The sequence below is a fragment of the Terrapene carolina genome, unplaced genomic scaffold, assembly GCF_002925995.2.
Source record: "Terrapene carolina triunguis isolate 2854851 unplaced genomic scaffold, T_m_triunguis-2.0 Scaffold166, whole genome shotgun sequence".
NCBI lineage: Eukaryota > Metazoa > Chordata > Testudines > Emydidae > Terrapene > Terrapene triunguis.
The window spans coordinates 669,369-682,575 of NW_020664517.1; the positions used below are offsets into that span (position 1 = coordinate 669,369).

General features: G+C 55.5%; 1 protein-coding gene across 1 annotated transcript in view; it reads right to left on the bottom strand.

Moving 5' to 3' along the window:
* Nucleotides 1-13,207, bottom strand: part of LOC113406940 (enhancer of mRNA-decapping protein 4-like) — a 56,579-nt gene that overhangs the window by 12,761 nt on the left and 30,611 nt on the right. The window contains exons 13-22 of the mRNA XM_026653855.2: nucleotides 13,040-13,112; nucleotides 12,340-12,431; nucleotides 11,502-11,698; nucleotides 8,669-8,757; nucleotides 7,463-7,616; nucleotides 5,868-6,331; nucleotides 4,132-4,233; nucleotides 3,161-3,313; nucleotides 1,608-1,644; nucleotides 62-242 (exon numbers count right to left, since the gene is read on the bottom strand). Of these exons, the coding sequence (XP_026509640.1) occupies nucleotides 62-242; nucleotides 1,608-1,644; nucleotides 3,161-3,313; nucleotides 4,132-4,233; nucleotides 5,868-6,331; nucleotides 7,463-7,616; nucleotides 8,669-8,757; nucleotides 11,502-11,698; nucleotides 12,340-12,431; nucleotides 13,040-13,112 (1,542 nt within the window). The remainder of the gene's footprint in view (nucleotides 1-61; nucleotides 243-1,607; nucleotides 1,645-3,160; nucleotides 3,314-4,131; nucleotides 4,234-5,867; nucleotides 6,332-7,462; nucleotides 7,617-8,668; nucleotides 8,758-11,501; nucleotides 11,699-12,339; nucleotides 12,432-13,039; nucleotides 13,113-13,207) is intronic.

Below are 13,207 nucleotides of genomic sequence, written 5' to 3' on the forward strand. Positions count from 1 at the left end.
ACCCCAGAAGGGCCGGCCCCGTGGCACGCTGGCCCCAGGAGGGGCTTGCCAGGAAGGATACGCTCTTGTTCTTGCTGAGAATCAATCACTCGTTCCATGTGACCCATGAGGGAGCTCTGCACAGCATCCAGGTGGTCAGTGAGTCTCTGCATTAGTTCCATCTGGTTCTGTCTCAGCTCCGCGAGCTCCCTCTGTTGGCTCCGCAGAAGAGACATCAGCTCATCCTGGCACTCGGCGGTCACCTGTTCGCAGAAAAGGCAGCCAAATGATACGCTCTGTGCCCACTGGCCACCGCATCGGTACTGTGGTCAGCAGAGAGCTTGAGCCCCTGCTAGGGAAACCCAGGGCCAGTTCACCCACCACTTAAGCCCAGGAGCAAAGCTCAACACAACCAGGATATGATTCAGGGCCAGGCCCAGGCCTCAAGGAAGCCAAGTGGCAAAATTCCCCCCGTCTCCAATAGGATCCGCAGTTTGCCTTTACAGGAGCACACTGACGAGACAGCAAAACACACCAGGCCCCAGGGTCCCTCCAGGCGACTCCCTGACCTAAGAGACTGAGCTGGTTGGGAGCGAACCCCACCCAGCCCTTCCCAGGCTGGCTAACGCCAAAGCTTTTGCTCCCCAAAGGTGATGTGCAAACCAGAGCCTAGGCCCCTCGCTGGATCCCTGCAGCTGCCTACAAGACTTCGAGGATGTAGGTCTCCGCTGTCGGAGAAGAGGAAAGCCCCGGGATTTAAACAGCTGACCTCAGGCACTTACGATGGGGCAATGCATTGTTTGGGGGGTGCACCGCCATTCACAGGGCCAGCACCATGGCACTTCCTCTAGCTCAGGAGGGGAAGTGGCTCTGGCCAGCTCCATGCCTGGAGGAAGGGGAAGTTATTTTGGAGAAATTCTCTGGCCCATATTATCCAGATGGTCAGACTAGATGATCACATTGGTCCCTTCTGACCTTGGAATCTACGGAGGTGCTTCATGCCCATCAGCGGGAGCCAGGCTTTAACCTAGAGGGAAGCCATCTCAAAGGCCAACCCGGCGCTACAGACAGCAGACCCCACTCGAGAGGCTGGCTGAGCCCTCATAGTGTTCCAAGGGCATCCCAATGAGACCTAAAACGTGGTCCCAGCACGCCCTCCATTGGACATGGAGGTGCTACCAGCAGAGATAAGGAGCTCTAACAGGCCAGAGCTGCTTTGTCCTAACGGGGCTAGGAATGCCTTGTTTTCCCATTGCTGGTGCACTCAACGTGATTTCTATTCATCTCATGCAGGAGCAAATACCAGAGCCGTGGCTGAGCAGGTTGGATTGGAAAAAGGAGGACCATGTATAAGCAAATCAGATGTGGTAAGCTGCACAGGAAGCCACTGGTTTCACCAAGTCTGGGCACCCCTCTCAGACCATCTGCAAGCCACAGAGCTAAGCAAGTTCTGCAGGGCCTTAGTGAGCAGCGAAGCACAGCTGGCATGCCCTGCCTGCTCACGCAGCACAGGCCCCCGGCTCCGCAACAGACGCTGAGGGAATTGGGACGGGCTTTCCTTTAAGTCATCAGTGAGCTGGCTAACAAGCAAGCAGGTGATGGAGCGTCGGATCCCCACTGGGACTAACCTGGCGATCACATGACCTCGGGGACTGGGTCACATCCCTGGAATGAAAAGAAGAGTTACCATAACCATGTGAATTGCACCCAGCTCGGGGTCAGAGTCTTTCACCAACACTGACTGAGCTGGGTGGGAGCTTTTGATTACTCCTATAACTCTCACCCCCCCACCATCCAGCATCTGTCCCCCTTTTGTCTCGTTCCACCACCAACACAAGAGCACCAGGAGGGTACAGAGTTCATGTTGGTACAGAACTGTATCAAAGCCAAGAATTACCACCCCTAGTGAGTAAGACTCAAGGGACCCCCTACACTGCTCCTCTAGATGGGCTGGTTTGACACAGGGCACCTACTGGGCCTGGCCCTTTGGCCTGAAGGTCACTGGGCTCCCCTGATGTTCACACAGCATGAGCACAGCCTAGGCTGTTCAGCCTTGACTGAATTTGGGGGCAGAGAAGTCATTCCCCTGACTTATCTGCCCAAACATCAAGAGGGCCGTTTTCTCTGTTTCTTATAGAAAAAAATCGGATGCACATTTTGAAGTTCTCAAAGAGTGCCTGTAATGACTATCTGGAGCCACACGCTGCAATATGGACTGAACAAAGAGAACACGGACTTGGTTTGTTAAGCAGGAGAGACCAGTTTGGCTCCTGCAAACCCATGACTCCGTGTTGAGCCAAACCTGGCAGGAGGGAGGCGTGCGCTGGCAGCTCACAGCCTGGATGGCCCACAGGCACTACAGCTGTCTGAAGAGGACTAGGGCATGGGAGGAAAATGGCATTTATCAGCAGAGATTCCTTTTTCGTTGCCTCCTTTTCCTGCAACCAGCAATCTAAAGCCCCAGCCTGTGGTCTGCAGTCACGACATACACAAGGACAGCTCCAAACCACTCCATGGAGCCATATGAAAAGCACAGGAGTAGAAAGCCATTTGCAGAGGTTGCACTGATTTTCCTGTACACAGGACGTAGCACATTGGACTGCGCTACCCGATCACCTCCTCATGGGCTGACCCTTCAGCTGGTCAAGTTTCAGCCAGAGCACATTCATACGCTCAACTTTCAAACACAGACACAGCAGGCAGGTGCCAGACGTTACTGCATGTGGCCACTGTGGTTGGGCCTAGAAGCCACCCAGATCAGAGCTCTGTTATGCTGGGTGCTGGAAAACATTTAGAGAATGACTGTCCTGAAGAAGCCTTCCCCGAAGTGGGGCAGATGGCTCTGCCATGGGGCAGCACAGGAGTAGAAACAAGGCTGTGTACCCCTCCCATCTCATCATAATGAACCTGCCTCCTACAAGTTCTTCTGAAGCCTGTGCTGGCCCTGCAGCCCCACCAGAAGGGCAGGACAGAGCCTGCTCCCATGCCCCTCTGGGATGGCCACTCTGACTGGGCAATGCAGCGCTTTCACCAGGGCTGGCAGGTTACTGCTCACAAAGCTCAGATCCCCATGAGCAGACAGCAGCAGCTCTAGGGCACTGCTGGCTAGCTTAGCGGCTTTCTCAGATTGTGACCCTGTGCTACCAATCCCGCAGCTGTCTGCCCTGGAAGCCCAGCGTACCCGTCATCTTTCTTGCCCTTCCGTTTGAGCTTGGGGGAAGCCCGAGGGGACACCTTGGCTTTCCAGTCCTTCACAGGCAGCCTCTGTGCAGATGCTTTGGCACCAAACCCGCCTGATGTAGAAGCCAAACTTGCAACTTCATCATCATGGTCACTGCAAAAGAAGACCAGGGAGAGGAGGTTGCTAGCAGTAGTGGGGAGAGCTACCCTGCCCTACAGCCACCCAGGTCGTCAATCCAGACGAGTCCGCAGGGCCCAGCATGAAGCGCTCCTCCTTGACCCAAGGAACCAGGCTGCTCAGATCAAGATGAAGTATGGCATGATGGGACCTGTAGTCTCTGCATTAGGCCCGGCTGCAGGGGTCTCTGAGTGCTCCCTAGTGTGGAATTCGCTGACTCAGGAGGGGACCAAGCACAGCACACCTCTCAAGCTGAGAGGCTGAAGGTGCCGTAACCCAGTGAGAACCACGACGTGGAGAGACCGAGGGATTCCAGGCAGTAACCGAACTCCGCACTGACGGGGGCTGACCCTGCCAGGCCTCTGGCTGCAGCTCTCCCATTGAAGGCAGTGAGAATTCGGCATGTAGGATCAGCCCCTGGTGGTGAAGGGCGAGTCGTGACTGGGCAGGATCTTGGAGAGCACAGCAGTGCCCTAGGGTACTCTTGATCTACCTTGCTTTAAATTCAAGGGCTGGGCTCCACCAAACAGTGCCCATTAGTTGGTTTGCACTGATGATTGGACCAAGCGACACGAGCCACGCTCTGTCCACGTTCCCCTGTGCAACCCAGCAAGCACTCTGACCCTGAAGAGCATAACCCAGGTGATAGCATCTTGCGAGCCAGCCCAGCTATCGGGATAGGACTGGTTTCACAGCCTCCCTCGTGCCAGGGCTGGGGGGCAGGAGGCAAAGCAGATGAAGACTTGCCAAGGACAGGGACACAGAGTCCGTGCTGGGGACGCGCGTGCTGGTACCTTTGCTCTGCACTGGCATCCTGGCTGTCGTGCTGCAGCAGGTGGTAGCTGTGCCTGTGATAGGAAGAGCTCTTGTGCTTCTCTGCAATGTCATCCCTTGGGCTGGGGGAAAGGGAAATGCCATCATGAAAACATCTCCCGGCCTGGTTATCTGCTCATTCCACTGCCTGCACAGGAGTGGGCCTGCTGATAGCAGGCTGGGCTCTGAGCCCACACCGCTGGGGGGTTCACAGAGCCAGTGGGGTCTGACAGCCGGGCCCTGGCATAGTGGGTGTCTGGGGGTCAGATGCTTGGGTGCGATCACACACACCCTTCAGAGCATGGGCGGGTCTGTAGATAAATAATAAAATAATATATGGAGATATACCTATCTCATAGAACTGGAAGGGACCTTGAAAGCTCATCAAGTCCAGTCCCCTGCCTTCATTAGCAGGACCAATTTTTTTGCCCCAGATCCCTAAATGGCCCCCTCAAGGATTGAACTCACAACTTGGAGGACGGGCACATTTTATAACCACCAGTGAACACCATGCTGCTCTCCCCCAGATGCAGGTGGTGCACTACGGTAGAGAGCATCCCCCAGCCGTTGCATTTTCACCTGTCCAGGGGAGTATTTCAGATCCCCAGACTCTGTGCATCAGTGGTAACAGCAAGATGCTGTTGCCTGGACACTGCAGAGTGCAGCAAGTTACAAGGCCTGGAGTCGGGGACTAGGAGAACCAGCCACCCTGGCAAGACTTTTCTAAACTCGCACCCTGGATCCAGACAGCCGACATGTCGGACATGAGAGCAGCGTGGAGGTCCAGGGTGGAAGGACGGCTGTGTCTCCTGTAACTCGGGGGACGTCTCTGGTCTATTAAGGAGCGGTGTTGGCAGGCTGCTGGCCTCGTTCAGAAGGATGGAGGCTGCAGGGCTGGCCCTGGGAGGTGCTGCCTCCCAATCTATGAGAGGCCTGGGGACAAATCAGCACATTCTGCTCCACTCTTGCCAGAGGAGGTAGGATCTGGCCAGTCCCGACATTCCAGACCTGCAGGGAACACCCCCAGCTGCTTGGGCTGGAAGAGTGTGTCTCCAAGACATGGCTACACATAACCCTTCTCTCGGGCTACATCTCTGTGCTTCCCAGCTCAGGCAGACGCGTCCTCCGACCTGCTTCGCCACGTGCATCAATCACAGCTACTCGCTTCAGGGACTAAGTTTGTCTGGCGTCTCTGTTACGGCTGGCTCTCCCGAGCCAGCCCAGTCACAGGTGAGAGACTCGTCAATCTCGTGCACTGGCAGCAGAACTGGCTCCCGAGTGCCAATCAGGTCCCCCCAACAGGGCTGCACAGGTGTTGCCAGGAGCAGAATTTGGCCTGCACAACCTTCATTCTGCTGGTCATGCACAAGATGGAAAGCCCCCAGCTTGACTTTGAGGGTAAGTGTGCGGGGCTGGCAGCTAGAAAAAGGGTTAAGGCGCTGAGCTCCTTTGAGCCGGAGCGGGCGAGAAACAGACGCCCCCCTGTTATCCTGGAGTCCCTGTTGCAGAGTAGGGGTGCATGTTAAAACTGCCCTGGAGGTGGGGGACAGTGATGCTGAGCCTACAAAGTCGGGTGCAGAGAGAAGCAGCGTATTGGGGCTCTGAAAGGAGGGACGGCCAAGGCCCTGAAACACCAGTTTTCCACCAACGTGCCAACTGGACATGGCTAAGAACGTGCCCCCAAGTAAAGCAGAGCAAAGCTCGCCCAGCCGGTTACCTGTCTGCTATGCTGTTTCTGGTTTCCCTGGTGATGTCGGGGGCCGCTGGCCATGGCTGGCTCACGACGCTGTTGGAAGATGCATTTTCCTGAGTTAAAGCAGTCTCCAGTAACGAGGGTGTGGTCAGCCTGTCCACCTCCACGGGGGCCATGTCGAGGGAGTGCTGGCTGTGCTCGGAGCTGTGCCGGTTCCTCGGGGACAGCAAGTGCAAGGCCGAGGCGGCCGAGGCCATGCTGTCCGCATGGTGGTTGGGCTCCAGCACCTCTGCAGGGAGCCCGGCCGGGGCTGCGGCAAAGCTGCGCTGCAGCGTCTCAGAGGCGATCTCTGGGATGTCCTGGGACATGGCCGTGGAGGCCGAGGAAATGACGTCCGGGGAGCGCTCACGGGTGGGTGAGGCCTGGGCTACCACAAGGGGCTCCACTTCCTGCAGCTCCAGAGCCAGAGGGGGGTTTGCTGGAGTGACCTGACCAATATAAACAAGCCAACGTTCACTGTAATGCAGACACCCAAGCCACACAAGCCGTCTCAAGGACCCTCAGCACCTCATGCCAGCCAGCCTTCAGGGCAGAGAGCGGCGAGACCCCCTCCTGGCCTTGCTACTGCTGTGCCCCCAGGACAGGGCTGCTGAGGAGCCAGGCAGATGGGGGAGGCCCCCAGACATCTGGGCCTGATTGCATTCTGATCCTTTGCCGCTCCAGCACCCCTACTACCCGCCAGCACAGACCCAGCTGTCCAACAGGACAACTCTGTCCTTCCTGTGTGCTGTTAACGCCGTTGGGAGCAGCATTCACTAACCGGGGTCACACTGCACTGAGTCAGGGTTTGCAAACACTTCAGCACAGAACACCGCCAGCCCCAGAGGTCCAGGGGACTGCACAGGTGAATCACGTACGTAAGTGCCCGCAGGACCGGGTCTAAGATTTCACGTTTCTCTCACCAAAGAGGCAAGATGCACTAGCTAAAGGGGCATCAGCTTAAAACACCTGTTTCCAGTTGAAGATTTCAGACTGATTGTCACAAGTGACATCTAAAGTCTCCAGAACTGAAAGATTTGAGGAGATGTTCCTCTTTCCGTTTGTTTTACTGGCTACAATCAATTTCACGGGGTCTTTCCTACAGTCGCAGGGGCAGAAACATTTTAAAAGAGGAACTTCTTGTTGCAGGCCCAAAGCACAGGCAGCAGCAGACTCAGCTCGGATTTCAGTCTAATCCCGCTCAGGAAATGGACAACGTCAGAGCAACCTGTGTTTCCTCTGAGTGTCTGGTAGCTTTCCTTGGGGTGCTTCCTTGACTCCCTTCCACTCAGCGACCAGTCTCCTAGCATGGGGAGTGACTGCTCCTAACGTCGCTGATGATGGAATAAGAAAAGTGACCCTGTGCTAGAGCTGCCCGCATTTTTAAAGCCGTGGCTTTTACGGACAGGCAATCTGCGACGACACGTGCTGACACAGCAGCACCTTCCAGCCAAAACCAGGAACCAAACCTGCCAACCACTCGGATGGGCCAGCCTGGGCACCCTGGTGCATTCCAGCTGGCAGAGAATCATGGAAAGAAAGGGAGAGTTACCATATGCCAACAGTGCTGGGAGCCTTACCGGGACAGGGGCCTTTGGGGTCAGCTTGTCAGGGAGTCCAGGGATAAGGACCGAATGGTTCCTAGGACTCGTCTGGAGACTGCTGCTACTGCTGCTCAGCGTCAGGCTGGTGTCCAACTGCATCTTTGGGCTCAAAGTCAGGTCCTCAGATGGTCTATACAGGGAGATGGAAAGAGCTGAGCACCAGATTTCGTAGGGTTGGTTCAGGCAGAGCCCCTGAGCTCAGGAACTGCAATTCCTGCTGCTCTTGGTCAATGCAGGAGCGCCTGGCCCCGGTTTACCCAGCGTCCCCCAAGCTCTGTGGTTCCTCCCACCCAACGGGAGACCTTCCCTCGGCGTGACCACTCTTCCTAGACTAGGGACTGAACAGAAGAGCTTCACAACCTTGCTAGAGGGAGTCTGTTAGAACTCAGGGGGTCAGATCCTGAGAAGGGATTTGATAGCAGCTTTCAACTACCTGAAGGGGGGTTCCAAAGAGGACGGAGCTTGGTTGTTCTCAGTGGTGGCAGATGACAGAACAAGGAGCAATGGTCTCAAGTTGCAGTGGGGGAGGTCGAGGTTGGATATTAGGAAAAACTTTTTCACTAGGAGGGTGATGAAGGACTGAAATGGGTTACCTAGGGAGGTGGTGGAATCTCCTTCCTTAGAGGTTTTTAAGGTCAGGCTTGACAAAGCCTTGGCTGGGATGATTTAGTTGGTGTTGGTCCTGCTTTGAGCAGGGGGTGGGACTAGATGACCTCCTGAGGTCTCTTCCAACCCTAATCTTCTATGATTCTTCTATGATCCTCTAGTCTAGCCCATCTCTGGGGGAGGAGAACAGGACACAGCAGGATTTGTCCTTGCCCTCCTCGCCCAAGCACTGAGGCTTCTACCCTATTATACTCTTCACCACCAGGAAGCTGTGCCTGATGTTCAGTCTAAGTGTCCCTCAGACTCCCAGTAATGCCTCTCTGTCCTTGGGGTCTGCAGCCTTCACTGTTTGCAAACCGCAACACTCCCTCCGGAGGAGCAGGGAGAGCAACCGAGCAGCGGTGCAGTGGGAGAACCTCTCCGAGGCAGGAAACAGAGCAGGCTGCCTCTGTGCCACAGGGAAGGAGGCAGGTTCACTCAGTGCTGCCGTAGAGTGTGTAACCCCTGGAGTGTCAGCCTGCTCTGCAGATGGGGCCCGACTCGGCTGGGAAGGACACGCACTCTGGCTCCACTTACCTGGGCACAGCGGGGTCAGTGACGGAAGCGCTGCTCATGGCTGTGACTGCAGTCAGGGAACTGACGCTGCTTCCCGGCGACATGGCAATCTAGCACAAACACAGATCCATGCTTTGAGAGGAGGCTCTGCCGCTAGGCCTCTCCCTGAGCAACTCCTGGCTCCCTCCACAGTCCCACTATGGAGCGTGCAGAAGGTGACAGAGACTCTCCCAAGATTCCAGATGTGCCTAGGGCACCAGTCAAGGACCGGGCCCCTTTGTGGCCTTTGACAGAACTGGGCATGAGGTTTTGGAGACCCAACTGCGGATCGGACAGAAAGGCCCTTCTGGGAGTTTGCTCCTTTCCTCTCTACTTGCTTTCCTTGCTGCAGAGCACTCACAGATGGAGTTCGGCAGGGCTCAGCCCTGTCACCCCTCCTGTTCACACACACGCAGCTGCTAGAGGAGAAGGAGCTAAGCTGTTCCACTAGGAGGTGCCCAACACTCAGATCTACATCCCCTCGTCCATCCTGGATAGCGTGGTCCCTGGGCTCTCCCCGCACCTGCTACAGGAACAGACCTGGATGGAAGCCAAGTGGCTTGGCCTTGACTTAGGTAAGTGCTGCCAACGGGTAGAGAGAAGCATCTAAATGAACTAATGGGGGACTGCTGGTCACCTTCTATGGGATGGGTATGTCTGACCATTGCTGTTACAGTTTCAGTGTGACCAAGGGACATCTTGAGTCCAAGGGGCAGAGGGCAAAAGGGGTGCATAAGGAATCCCCTGGGTCTGGTATTTTCATTCAAGTTCACCAAAGTGTGTCATGTGAGGTCTCTCACAAAACCCTGTCTCACACTGGGCATCAATATTATTGCAAAATGTGTATGGATGGTGTGAGAGGAGTAACGTATGTACACTGAAAATGAAGTTCTTAAAGTCTGTGCCTAAGGACTGGTGATCAGCAAAGGTGAAAAACAGGTTTTCCTCCAGAGAAGAGCTGTTTCTCCATTTATTTCCACGTAGATTAAGTATTGGATGTAAGTTCACTCATAAGTCTGAACCAAATGCTAATGAAGGACCGTGGAATCTTCCAGACAAGAAATTAAGAGGAAGAGGTAACCAGCAGGAGTTACCCTGTTTAGGGGTAGTACAACGAACTTCTGAAACTCTAACTAGGAGAATGGCCACGAGTGGCTTCAGGCCTTGGTTTCAGAACCATTTCAAGCGTCTGCCCAGGTGTAGACAGACAGCTACAAACCTTCCATAAGAGACAGGTTAGAATCCACACTTCTAAAACCAGAACACCGTGGTCGAGCTACTCAATGTGGCAAGCGGTGCCATGTAGCCATTGTCACACTGGCATCACACCAGCCAGCCCTCGCTGCAGTCTGAGCACTGGGGACAACACGCAGCACCAGCCAGGTCACCCAGTGACATGCACAGCGACCTGGGAACATCTCCAGAGCTTGTGCAGGAAGACAGGGGAGAATGTTATACCTCACTCCTCACAGCCAGCGTTTTGCATCAGCATGAGGCAGTACATCTGGCACCAAGACAGAGCAGCACCCCAAAGTGTCAGTGGGGCACGCTCCAGAGACACCTCACAGACCCATGCTGCAGAGCCACTGGTTCTACACGTGAGGGAGCATTGAGGGGAAGCATCAGATCCAGTCTGTTTCCTCCTGCTGCCCCGGCAAAGCTCTGATACACAGAGACATGGAGGAAACAAACGGTTTTGGATCGCTAAAGACAAGAGGCTGAGCGTAAGAGCCCCACCTTCGCAAACCGAACCACCACTGGGATGACTCCCCACGCTAGGGATGAGAGAGCGGAAAGGCCTATCACGCTGGAGCACGGTCCTGGGGAGTGCTCATTCCCTGGTACGAGAGACGTCGCAGAAGTGAAAGCAAAACCTGAGTCGTCTCACCCAGAAGAAAAGGCACAGAAATTATTCAACTGAACTGTGCGCTCTCCAGTGGCTTCCCAGGCTGCACACATGCCCTCTGTCATGCTCCCTAATGAGGTTGGCCTTGCGGGCACTGCCAAGAGTTGGGGGAGTGACGCTGTGCCAACTGGGGCGCCCTCAGCCATTTAGCAACATGGGGCTTTTCCCTGCTACTTGGCCAGAGAAGAGAGTCTGAAAAATGGGCTTGTTTCTTCAACACACACTAAAGCCTGCTGGGCAATGGTGCAGATTCCCCGGCACCTCTAAAGCAAGCCAGCTCTGCAGACCAAGAGTCCTCTCTGAGCAGCCAGCAGCAATAAAGACAAGCTCTGGGGAGCACAATCAAGCCACTTCAGAGAGGGGCAGCCATTGCACACAGCCCTTGGGAGGGGATCTCCACCCCAGAAGCTAAACCCCACAAAGCCAGAACACGCTGCCACACCGCCAGCTCACTGGTTTGCGGACGGGTCTTGCACCAAAGATGTTCAGGTCCCATCTTCCTGCTGCTCATTGCAGGTCTCTCTCAGCATTAGCTTGGGTCAGCCTGGCATTTTAAGGTGCCACAGCCCACGCTGCTAAGCTCTGGGCTCCCTTCCTCATTACTGTATTTGCATCTCAACCCCGCGAGAAGCAGGAAGTACTGCAGTTTCCTCCCCCAAAAGAAGCCTTGCAGGAAACCTCTGGGATTCAGGTTGTTTGGTCCTAGGAGCCAAGATTTCCTGGTGGACTTTCCATAAGCCAACTGCAAAGGGTAAGAAAAGGCCAAGAGCTCTGAGCGCTTCCTATGGTTTGTACACTAGATTATCTGGACTACCCGAGTTATCACAGTCCAGGTGGGATTCCTCAGCGCGCAAAATCCCAGACCGTCCCCTACATTCCCCACTGGCTCCACCCATCACATCCGGCTACCTGCTGAAGAGATGTGCTTGGGGTCATGAACGCATCTGGGGTCATCAGCTTGGGTTTGGCATCGTTGGAGAGGGCAAGAAAATCCGCTGGCACAGGCAGGTCTGCAATGCGCCGTAAGTCCGGTTGGGAGCCATGGACGGACCCCTTCTCCGATCCCAGCCCTTCTGCGCCCAGGTCAGCCAGGTGGTCTGGAAATGCTTTAGAGAGATACGTACAAATTAACCTTAGAGAGCTTCCAAAGGAGCCAGGCAGGGAGGGTTTTATTCCTACAAAGCACGAGTTATACCACTTCCACCAGTCCAGGCGCCAAAGAACTGAACTGGCAGCCCACGGCTGTCACAGTCAGGGCACGGAAGCAGCCTGATGGAGGAGGAACAGACTCATGGCCTTTGCCAGAGAAGAGGGCGCATGCCAAGGAGGGCATGTGATCCACATGCAAGCTTCCCTGCAAATGGGTTTGAGTGGCACAGCAGCAATACAGGGCAATACACCCACCTGGGGCCAGCCTTCAATCCCTCCTCTGCCCTCCTCACCGAGGCCTATCCTGCCTGAGCGCAGCTTCCCCAGGAGGAAGTCCCAGACCAGCCAGAGGGGCCCCACGGAGCACACCAAGCACCTTCATCGCTGAACATGCTCTGTGCTCGGCCTCAGCTCTTTAACCTGCCAGGACTCCCACGCCCAGCTCAGCAGTCAGGATGCCCTCGGGGTAACAAAGTCAGGAGCCCACCAAACATCCCTTCCAACCTCGCTGAGGCTGCCAGCAATGATGGAGACACGATGCCGGGAAGCTCAAAGCACCAGATGGTTCTGGCCAGAACCCCCGACTGAAGGGCCTTACCGAAATCTTCATGGGAGCCGTGGGGAGGGATCGGTGCAGCCATATCTGGACTATGAAGAGGTTGGAATCGGATCTGCACATCCTGCAGGGCCCTGTAACGTTCCAAAATGCTGGGTTAGTTCACACATCAGCCACAGAGCCATAAATCGCAGCGATTCCCCTTCCTGGAGCTGGTCCTGGAAAGCGCTTTAGTATTTTCTGCCTATTAAGGACGAAGTGGGAGTCCCCAGTCAGTGCTGCCCCGCCTCAGCTCAGCCCTTCCTGTGCTGACCACACCTGAAAGCTGTCCAGACTCAAGCCCCAGGCAGCCACATGGCAGGTCAGCACTAACCCAACCAGTCCTGGCCCCCAAGTCAGCAGAAATGTTCAGCTGCTGACACATTGTGCAAAGGCTCAGAGCTCGAGAGTCCACAGGAAAAGACACGGGAAGCATTTTAAACGGAGCTAGGAAGAGACCTAGGACCCACTACCCAGTCAGGCCTGAGGCCTCCCAGGCCAAGGATACTCTCCATGTCGACTGCTCCGGTGGGTTTCATACTGAGGGACAGGACTGGGGGATGTGCGGGAACAGTGGGTGATGACATCCCCCGCGCAAGCAGAGAACAGCTAGTGACCCTGATGGCCAAGGGGGTTTTAGGAAGGAAGGTGCGCACTGGGACGAGCAGGCCAGCTGTCCGAACCACGCCCTATGCATACTCACTTGGTGTGGACGCAGAAGAGCTTGATCAGCACACCCGCCGCCGATTCGACAGCCCCAGCCCCCTGAGCCCCTTCTAGAAGAGAGACAAGAACTAGAAAGTGGGCTGCAGCATGGGGGGCTGCACATGTCCTTAGGCCTCAAGCTCTCGCATAGCACAGGCCCTGAGGC